The sequence below is a fragment of the Ylistrum balloti genome, unplaced genomic scaffold (genome assembly GCF_031769215.1).
Source record: "Ylistrum balloti isolate Yb309-2 unplaced genomic scaffold, AGI_CSIRO_Ybal_v1 Utg369958, whole genome shotgun sequence".
NCBI lineage: Eukaryota > Metazoa > Mollusca > Bivalvia > Pectinida > Pectinidae > Ylistrum > Ylistrum balloti.
This window is the reverse complement of record NW_026782057.1, coordinates 289,642-301,478: the sequence shown is the minus strand read 5'-3', so window position 1 is coordinate 301,478 and position 11,837 is coordinate 289,642. Positions and strand designations below refer to the sequence as shown.

Here is an 11,837-nt window from a genome sequence, read left to right as displayed (position 1 = left end):
GGTTGGCAAGTATGCAGTTTGCTGTATCTTCTATATCTAACGTATCTAATTATATAATGTTAGGTAACTACTAACTACACGAAGACCCCACCTCAGAGTAACACTGGGCCTTCATATGGGCAATTGACCCAGTAAACGTCATATGCGATAGTATCATTTCATCAAGATATATAAATACATAAACCAAATGACTAAGGGAATGTCAAAATCAGAGGCGCCCAAACGTCAACAAATAATTCTTTTATGTGTACGATACCTTATCTTGATCTAAATTATATCAACCTGTCAATGAAACACCCTTCAGGTAATACACAGCGATTACATACTACGGGCGGAACATTCACATTGATAACTGTTAACTGCACATTAAACTGTTCGGAGATCCCTAGATAATTTTTGTAGTGATAGACATGGTACCTGATACACTAACGATGACGAGTCCTACAAGGATGAAACAGCTGTAACCTACCGTTTCATTCATCATTTTCTTTCCATACTGTATATATTTCTTCATTTATATTGAAAGATGCTATTATCTCGTGTTTAAACCTTTTCACGTCCGTTTCGGGAATCGAACCGCGGACGTCTAGATGCAAGCCAAATGTCATACCGTGGCATCCGTCAACTTTTTCTACATATCGCTAAAAGTCATGAACGACCGAGCGGTTCTTGACAAAATTTGTTCAGAAAAAATTGCTCTGATGTAGTCTTCAGTTATTAATTTTGTATGTCATTTTTATGTCAGAAAAATTCCAGACATTTTCTATTGTGATTTGTAGAATTGTTTTAAAGTATGACTTTTGAAATACCTTTTTCAATGTCAGTATTTGCGGCCCATACGTAGTAAACTATAAGAGATACAGGATTTAATTTGCACATGAATGATATATTTAGATGGTTTACAGACGCTGTGTTAAGCAATACTTATTATTTAATGGTAGATTACAAAAGTTCAGTTAAATGACTAGATAGTTTAATTAGCCAGGTGATCGATGCAGGCCTATTGGGCCCCTTGTTATAGACTGGATTATGATATCGAGAGCGAATAATCATTTTGGTCTAAGTGTATATAGTTAGTGACGGTTGTGAAGCAAAAGATGCAAAAGAATATCTGTTTTTAAAATGTATTCCTCTTCGAAACAAGGGTTTTCATTGGCCATTTTTTTTCATTTTTTTTATAATTTCACTATAAAAAAATAAGGCATTATTTTGTAAAGTCATCGTTGAATGATTAAATTATAAGGATTAACTTTGATAATTATTTATTGTCCATAACAAATTGTAAAAGTTAAAATAAATATTTTTTCTTCCCTTGTTTGAACATGCAATCTTGTATAAGACCCCCGATTAAACCTAATTTTATGATAAAGAGCTGGGCCACAACGTATTAAATATTAAAAACATTTAGATATCTGTTTTATTTCACAATTAAGATCCCAGCTTAATCCAATCAGATGATGGGGTCTTAGTCCATTCAAAGATTAGAACATTTCCAAAAATCATCGAATTCGTTGATTCAAAGTAATAAATTCCAATCACTTCCTTTATTGTGTGTGTTATCATTGAATAGATTCATTTCTTTTTTTGTAAGGAAGATAACTAGCTGCGAGCATGCTAAATCTATTACTTGGCCATACCATTATAGTGTCAGACAGCTAATGTACAGCACAACACAACAATTCGACAAGTGGTATTGTCTATTTATAATAGGGTCTTCTGTTATCTAAATCCACCCCTTGTTCTATTAAGTAAAGGGATTGAAACAAATTCGTGATCTAATGTTAAATCGTAAGGTTAAAAACAAGAACACACAAATGCGCCATGGTGATTAAAAAACACCCTGTGCTCAATACATTAAAGCGGATTAACAAGTTATGAAACAAAACTATAAGCTGCTAAAATACCCTGACGCGTGAATTTCTTACGCAAATAACGTTTATATCTTAGTGAACTTATCTTTGTATAAAGTGACGTACCTTAAAGTTCTTTGTTTCAGTTTTACCTTATTTTAACGTTTACGTAAATTAAATTCGCTGTCTATACATACACTTAAAATGAATTCCGGGATTAAGTCACTACATCAGTGATCTGATTATAATTCATTGTGGTGACTGTACAGTCAGAGTATGTAAATACTCTGTGTTTATTAGCCGGATATGTATACATTGTTACATATAAGAACACAAATAGTGTCTTTTTTCAAAGAGTAGATAATAATCACCATGTTTACCTAGCTCTAGCAGGTTAATTTTCCAGTACATTTAGTTTACTATGTTTATTTTCGGTATTTTAAAAATTAGCCACGAAGAGTAAGTTAAAATGACCAGCTAATAAGCTGTTTAAGGCCTTTTCTCCTGTATTATTTCAAATCTAAAAAAAGACTTTCTTTATTTCCAAAATACTTGTCAACTACACAACTGAAATGAATTATGACACTTGTTTAAATGGTACGGCCGTAATTCATAGGCTGGTGAATTATATCATATTGCTTGGTGCACTATATTTTGAATAAGGACGACTGATTATCAAAGAAAGTGTTGAAAGTTTTTTGGGTGTTTTCCTGTTCTTTGGTCAGCAAATATTTTTTCCTTATCCCTTTAAATAAGATTTCAGTTAAAAATATTGGCATGTTTTAAAAAATCGTACAGAACGTCAAATCGTCGTTAGTCTGATACAGTCTATATATAAATCTGTTCAAACTAACTAGTCAAATACTCTTGTCGCGTTGTTTAATACTGCAGTCATTGATAATCATAATGTGTGTTAAATTCACAATTGAAATAAAAAGAAAAGCAACATTATTAAACCAGATGTTCATTTACAAGAATTTCCCTATCTACCAGTCCTCGATCACCCCATAGTCAACGTTGGTGTTATTGCGAAATCCATTGATGTCTTTTTTATCAAATACACAAATTTAGACAATTTGATATTATCACGACATACTGGTGTGTGGTAGATAACTCAGAGCAAGTCGATAGGATTACATCACTGGAACGCTAATATAACTTAGACACGCGATTTAGAACGACCTACTTATTAACCTCGGAAGTCCCGTGTGTATGACAGGCAAATGTTGTATCTTTCCTGTTGTTTGCGTCAGTTTTACAATATGTAACAGGTCTACCATGACTCTGTTTTGTGTATTTATTTATCTATTTTGTACCAGCCGATTTTTTTTGTAGCTCCTTATGTGTTTCAGTATATAACTGATGTCATATTGTTGTATTTTGATAACTTTCTTGAGAACGATATCTTAAAACAGGGGGCCAATTGAACACAGAAACATCATACGAATTCAAAATTCCATATCCCATATACAAAAAAAAAATACACATATGCGTATTTTATCTTAATTTCAAATAATGTTTCACTCTCAGGTTGTGTTGTCTGTCAACATCAAATAGTAGCAAATTTGATGACTTATCTACTGATTCCAGGGACTTGGACTTATAAATGTTCATCAATTCCAATCAATGTAGTATGTTTATATGAAAAGTTGTGCCTTTGATCAATGTAGAGGGCGGGGAATGCCATACACGTGTCAAACATGTGATTTCATGATTTTTTTCCCCCAAGCATTATAACTCTCATACTTTTCCAAGTATCACACATCTTCGTGGTTTCAGTGAATTTATTTTTACTAACATAGCATTAAGAAAACAGCTTGCAAATGAGTGAACAATGTAAATGACCCGTCATCAATATACATGTTTCACAAGTGTACTTTTCTTTAGCTTTAATTTTGTATCAGCTCGCTGTTTTGACAAATGTTACCTATGAAATGTGATAGTTTTAGATGGTGTCATGTAACTGACATGGTCAGCGCTGTCACGATTTTCCTTTCACACATGTTTGTTGTATTTAATGCTTCTGTCTGCTATGTGATAACGAAAAACAATAGCTTTGTTTCCTGTTTAAATAAAACATCTGATCAGACTCACTCACAACACACATTTCCTCCCCGATCTGCAGTAATAATCGGATATATACGGTCCCACAATCGGATATATACGGTCCCACTATCGGATATATACGGTCCCACTATCGAACAAAGCTTTGTATGTGAAGGCTCCCTGGACCGGCTACCTTTTCCATTACATCAATAGTCTAAATTTAGGTGCACTTTTTTTATGCAAATCTATGTCGGAAGTTCAAAACAATTCCATGTCATTGGAAAACAGATTATTTTACCACACGCCAAAAACATGCATAGAAACAGCATTCCTCCATATGTCAGACATTTTCCTCTCTGTGTCTGAATTAAGTGACAAATGCTGAAAACAAAAGAAAAATGAATTAATTTGAATCACACAAGATTGGTTTCAGATATCAAATCGGTCAACAACACATCTTCAGAACATAAACAATTTAATGTTATACACTTAAGTCGCTTTTCCGTATTTAAGTTCCTTTATCACACAGAAACACTCGCTTGATCGTGTAAGCCCTCCCCACAATATAGCTTAACATAGTCAGTTGTATACTTGCCTTTTATGCACAGGCTACTATATTATAAAGAATAAGACATTACATAAATGTCTTTCTTATACGTGACATAACGGAGAGCTAGCTGTACAGTGAGAATTATGCCGATTTCTGATTGTGCATCAGCCTAATAAAATGTTAACTTACACGACTTTTGAAAAAAAAAAATCTATCGACTCTGAAATTCCATTATAACTCGCCAGATGCTTGTTAAAATGGAAGAAAATCTACGGCTTGTTTCATTAATACTATATGAATAAAAGTCCATTTAAGATTTTCTATACATGTACCGTTTACCCGTGTAAAATCTAGAACTATAAACCTATAATCATATAACTTTAACTCATACAACTATATACTACATAGTTAGTCACTTATCCAGCGACACTGGTGCAAGTACTGAGATGATAATTCTGTTGTTCATCCAGTTGTGTAATGAATGGTCTTGATATTGTTTTGAAGCTTATCACTGTTATAGTTTGTGTGCAATCTGAATTAATACTATTTTTAGCAATGACATTTACATTAAAAATACTTTCCTCTGATACTCTCGTGTTTCATTTACAGATGGCTCCACCCACACTGTCATCATATTGACAACAAGGCAGATCAATTCGTTTTTATGCGTATGACAGATATCGTTTACGTTTACTATGTCGAGTCTTATATAACGAGTAGTTACCCTATCATGATAATGTAGATTAGTGAAGTCCAGTTGGGCCCCTTGTCATTATCAGGGGCTAAATCGGGTTATTTACAAGGATTATATACAGTGAAATATATCTGATTGTCAATGAAGGGATCTAACTTATACAACACGATACACTGTATCATAATCAGGTTGAAATGTGTGGTCACATGACGAAGTTGTAAATGCCGGTCACGTGAATTTAAGACAACCGTTCATACAGTTTCTGTAAGGGGGCGTGACTAATCGGGCATATATGTTGCATTGTTCGTTAATTCAACTACACGAAGAATTGTTCTTGAAGTTAAAGGATATCGACAAAATTTTAAGCGCTTCTCAACGGGCACACTGTGTACGTTGTAACAATCAATATCACGTGTGAAATGGTTCAGTATCCAGTCTGAAGTTTACACCTGCCTGACGTTATCTGTATAAGGATGTACCTTGTGGTCGCCGTGCCGCATCATCTTTTAAAGTATTAAGAACACAAGCAAGCAACAGTTCCATCCTGAAAAATGGGATCCAAATATTTTGACTTATTCGGCAAAAGTATAACGCCTCAAACGTCACAAAGTTTGTTTAAAGTACTAGTTAGTGTTGTATACCTGTTTGTTGCTCACGTAACAGTAAGTGTAGCGGTCATCTTTGTAAATGACCGTCTGCCGGACAGGGATAAATACCCTCCTCTCCCGGACTTAGTGTTGGACAATCTACCTTACAAACCGTGGGCTGCACATGCTGCCGAGATTTGCCTGGCCACGGAGGTACTTTTATGGGCTGTTGTTACGTCAATTCATAAAAAAGGATTTCAAATCGCCCATAGGACATTTCTTATAGCTGGTACCATGTACTGGCTGAGGAGTGTATGTATTCTTGTAACTTCACTGCCCGTTCCGGACGTTAACAAGAAGTGTTATACTTTTCCTGAATCGAACGTATGGGACAAACTACACAGGGCGTATCAATTTTACACCCGCTTTGGGTTGCAGATGACTGGTGCTAAGACCTGTGGTGACTATATATTTAGTGGACATACTACAATTTTAACAATTTTGAACCTATTTATTAACGAGTACGCTCCAAGGTCTCGCTGTTTTATTCGCGGCATTACTTGGTGTTTAAATATCAGCGGGATTATATTCATTCTGTTGTGCAGAGGACATTATACAATTGATGTTGTCATAGCATTCTATATATCTTATCAGGTATTCACAGCCTACCATTGTGTTCTAGTTAAGGAACGGACAAGTACTCTTCCGTGGAAATACGTGGACATGGTGGCGGAATGGTTCGAACCAAATACAGACAGTAAGCTTCGAGAAATCATAACTACATAAGCCTTACATGTTTAATCAGGGAAACTCTCTAATTACATCATATATATTAACCATACTGTACGTGAGAACTATGTTTTCTGTAATACTAAAAAAATACACATATCGAGAGTCCATGGTAACAGTCCATTATCCAGGAAAGTGTAGACATTTCTTGATATCGTAATGTTACATGTGCAATGCATAATGCAGAATATTTTAAGATCTCATGAATTAATTGCTCAGATCGGTTTTTGAGTGTCTACAGTGACAAGCAAACACAAAGATTGATCAAAGTTATCATGGGAAGATATCTCAGTTAGAATTCGATTCTTCTTTGATTTTCAATTTCAAGATTTCAGTAATTACATAAATCAAACCAAGTTTTAATCTGAAGTTTGCTGGAATCACCCCTGCAATTTATACCATTCATACATATCAGGGATATGATGTATGTGATTATTTCTAATAAAACCGACAAAGAAAAATCGAGTTGTGCCTTTACACATCATTTAATACTGTTCCAAAGTAATGAAAGTTCTGTCGTTTTTCGACCAAGCATTAACAAGGCAAACACATTATGTTTCCTTAACACACGACATTCCGCATGTTTCTAATGCCGTGTACCTATGTGAATACCTTCCCCGCTATCGTCTACGTATATAAGACAGATATCTCTTGTAAACAATACAAATGATTAGGGTATATGACCTACATAATGGCTTGATCGTACGGTTGTCTAACCATATTGTTCATTGTTATCGGAGTGTCATCAGGCTTACTATCTAAGTAACATTTATACAAACAAGAAAGGATGGCCATGTCTGGAGAGACGAATTTGAATCACGATTAAAGTGTTCATATTCCCATCTTTTATTCTAGACTGTTAAATCAAAATATATCAGATTTATCTTATTGCGGTAAAAAAAAACCCTGTCAACTTATATTTAATCAATTGGTCTTTGTTGACTAGAAATGGGATCTGGAAAATTCACCATGGTATTATAGCGGAATTATAATCTTAAGGACGACTCCATGCCATCTCTTTCTTGACCGTAGGTCGCCTTAGAGAAAGCTAGTTGGCTGTACTCCTCCGTGATTTGTATCGATATATACAGGTACATACCTCACAACACGTCAAATGGTAATTTAGTAAATAAATAGGGGTTAAATTGACGTTAATTTTATGTAACTCAATTTCGCCAGATGACGAGTTTCCCACGTGTTTTGACACTGGTATATTTAGATACATGAAAATCGTGCTGTAGAATACATTCATATGTCGAGAAGTTTGAAGGACTGTTATTCACGTCACAATGGTTTTGAACTTTGTAGCTACAGTAAAACAATGTTCTTACGTGAACCGTGAACAAAACAATATTGTGTTGATTCGATTTAAGTTTTTAGACTATATTTCAATGTGATTTTTTCGTGACAAGACTGTCATTAATCTGAATATTGATTATATATAAATAGAAACAGTACACGTTGAAACTCGATCGGAATGTTTCATATTGTCTTTAAATATTAACTTTTTGTGTCCTTTTTTCAGGACATCTATGTCTTCAGTAATTAATTTCGAATATTTAGTGTCTTAAACAACTTAAGTTAGTACATTTTTTTCATAAAGAAATTACTCACTCGGTTACAGATTCTTAGCGCTTGTAATGTAATGAACTTTAAACTTTGACCTCCTTGACTTGGTTTAAAGTCACCACAATGTGATAAAGATTGAAAATTGCTAAAAATATATCACAGAGTAGATATGAATCCACTCAGGTTAAATGTGAACATTTAGATAAAGAAATTATTTCTCTCATCCTTACACCGACCTATTTGTTAAACTGACCCATTTAGTACAAAGACGATTAAGATATACCTGTCATGAGTTGAGAGCCGGAGATATCTTTATTTAGAGAAATGGGACGTTTGAGACATGAATACTGTAACAGTAATCATCACGTGTTAACCTGGAGCCACCATATCTCAATCCCTTATCTACTGTTTATTTGGGATAGGATTCATGGATACTCCTGATCAACAGGTTGTCAGACCTTGTTGTGACCCGACCATTCATGTACTCTACTGTTATACTTTACGTTCTAATGGATCGGCTGTTGTATAGACAAATCGTCGTGCAGATGTAGATTCAGGGTTTCGGAAGATGTTGGACATTGAAACATTTATCTGTCGACCCAATGAAATAAAATAATATAAAGAGAAAGAACAAAGAACTACTAACCGGAAAAAAGTAGCCCCTCTCTCTGCAGTCCTTCTGGATCGGTGATTAGTGTCGAGCACTAGAAATATAATTTTTGTGGCTTGTACATTACTGGATGGTCACATAATTGAATTATAGCATGACAGGGTGATGACAAGACAGGTGGATGAAATTATCGGGTGGAGATATTACAGTGTAATATGCTTTTCATAAATCCATAGATTTGTGTATGGTGTCTGCATATAATCTCACCTTATTCTGTACACAAAACCACTCAAAACAAATTGTAGTACGTAGCTTGTGACAAATAACATGTTATTGACTTTTCTTTAAAGCAAATACACGATCAGAATTTCAATTAACCGCGAACCAGGACCTGCATAAGGGCATATTTCCGTATGTACAATGCACACGTGTTAATATTTAGAACATTCATACCTTAGCCCTGTCAATGACGTAGTTTATATTAAAAATCATTAGATATAAACTTACAAGAATTGCGAAACAGTTATTTCAAGTTGACCTCTTACCTTTTCACGTCCGTTACGAATTCGAACCTCGGACGGCTAGGTGGAAGCTGAGTGCGTTACCACTACGCCACTCGACCACTTATTAAAAATCATTGTATATAGCATACAATGAAAGGAAACCATAAGCAAATTTTGTTAGAATTTATTCATTTTCAAAATACATCAGGTTGTAATAAATACGTGTATGTATAATCGTGAAATTCCTACGATGATGGGTTATGTATAGTGTTGTTTTCAATTTCGCGGTGTATATATTTTGCGGTTATTCGGTTTGGGCTACTTGACAGGTATTTATTTTCGCATTTCTCTTTCTTTATCGTTGTAAACAAGAAAACAAGCATTTTCTGATATTTTGATTGCTATAATAATGTTCGTTAGTTATTTAATTTCGCGTTTTCTTTTCTTTTCGCGAATATAGCGAAATTGAATTTCTTGCTTATATAATTAGTTACACAGGATATCAATAATGAACATCATTTCACTACAAACTAACGACATGCTCTAGATACTGGTCTGGTAAAATTCCGATTGTTAGAAATGCGGGTATGTTTAGCGCCATAAAAATGTTGTCAGACTTACTTAGTTTTAAACCTTAATGTAAATCCCATATGACTGACGTTCACTAATTGTCAGTTTAAGACAAAGTAATGATCCATACTTAAGATCTTGGATCGTTAGAGTGCTGTGATCAATAGACACTAGGTAAAATAAGAAATCTTTATTGCAAAATATAATGGACGAAATATATAATTACGTAATTAAAAGAAAATTTTGTTCGTATTAAAAAAATAACAATGATAACCAATATATATTAAAATCAAGAGAGAGAAGGCTAATGAACAAGGAAATACAATACAAACATAATCTGTTGTCATGACAACTATTAGAACAATACAGTTGATGATGTTACAAGAAACAAGAATTCAGCAGTTAGTAGCTGATGAAACTAATGGATTGAGACAAAGTCACTTAGACAACCAAATCTGTACTTCTGTATTAAGTCTATGTTACGTATCTGAGTAATGGTCGCAGTGTGTACCATACACCGTTCACTAATTAACTTAGCAGTCTGAGACTATACTTAATTCAAAATTAACATTATTAACACTTTTCAAGTTGATTGTTATTCACCTATTTCATCTGCTGAGTTCGTGTTTATAATACGGACATGAAGGAAAATAAACACAGTTTCTTTGGAAAATAAAACGATAGAATAACTAAATTAAGCAGTTACCGTATATGTGTTGATTCAATGTCAGAGAAAGTTATACCAGTTTAGTACCGAAACAAAATAACTTCCTCAAGCCGGAGCTACCATAGATGTGTTGAATCTTTGTCAGAAATCAGAAAATGAGTAGCTGGAACGAGATGGATTTACTGGGGACAAATTGAAGGAACACTAGCTGACTTGTCGTATCTGAGTACATTGTTCAATTCCTCTAGAAATAACTACAATAGCTGAGTCTTCGCAGAAGAGGATGATTGATGTGTCGTTTTGTAAATACAGGGACTATCAAAGCTTTTTATCAAACACGAAGCAAAAGAGTATGGATATCTCGTGACGTTTTTTTAAACCATGGTACTAAATGGGGGAAAACTGAAGGAAAAGTAAGATAAAAAAGCTTGAAAATTAATGCTCACCAATAATTCAGGTTCTAGTTATTATCTCCCTTCTCGTATGTATTTCCTAACACAATGACCAACAGTCCACTACACACACCATGCTATGATCAGATTTTAAAGATCATCCATTATCGATATAATGTTTAAAAGTATATCCGGGCAAATATCTGTATGGTCAACACTACATTTTTGTAAGGCCAGTATAGATACATTTAAGCTATATTTATTTTCATTACTTTCAGGACAATATATTTATTCATTAAGATCATTATTTATATATATATATACAGTAAAGACAGATAAAATGTAACAATAGTCTGGATATTTTATTCACCTTCAAATGTTATACAATCTCAATGTATACCTCAGAAATAGAATTAATTGAATGCGGACAATTAATTAACTTGAAAGATTTTTAAAATCAATTTTGAACAACTTTGAACAGCCGTTCCTCGTAAATATATATAAGGCTTGTCTTATCTATATCCATATCATTTATGAAACATTGTATTACTGAATTATAGAATTTATGACTGTTTTTTTTAACAAGATGGATTCCCATTTTCCTAATCTTATAGAGATAACCATTGTAAGAAAAACCTTTCGTGCAGCTACGTTCAGAACTAAAGTAATCGTGATAATTGTATACATCTAATGATAAACCGCCAATTGTCCCGAACACTTACCACATATTCCATTGTAGCGAAATGAAATGATGAGCTTGATGATAATATTGATATTCTAAAACTTTCACTCCTTAACAATCATATGCTGATTTTCATGATGTGCATGTTTAAATGCCGTTATTCAATATCCATATAACATGTTATCTATTGATAAAAAGTAAATGATAATTTCATTATTAGATGCGAGTGACATACAGGTTGACTCAAACATGGAAAATATATCCATCGTAACATCTTCGAAGAAAAAAAATCTTGTTCAATGTAAATGTACATGCCTTTGATTTTAAT

General features: G+C 33.9%; 1 protein-coding gene across 1 annotated transcript; it reads left to right on the top strand.

Annotated features, from left to right (window-relative positions):
* Positions 1-5,235: 5,235 nt before the first annotated feature.
* LOC132547527 (sphingomyelin synthase-related protein 1-like) lies at positions 5,236-6,573 on the top strand. The gene has a single exon (XM_060211289.1). The coding sequence runs from the start codon at positions 5,692-5,694 to the stop codon at positions 6,511-6,513; it is 822 nt and encodes a 273-aa protein (XP_060067272.1). The 5' UTR covers positions 5,236-5,691; the 3' UTR covers positions 6,514-6,573.
* The last annotated feature ends 5,264 nt before the right edge of the window (positions 6,574-11,837 follow it).

Bases quoted from the DNA above. Each gene is read 5' to 3' on its own strand.
- LOC132547527 (XM_060211289.1), top strand. From the start codon at position 5,692: ATGGGATCCAAATATTTTGACTTATTCGGCAAAAGTATAACGCCTCAA.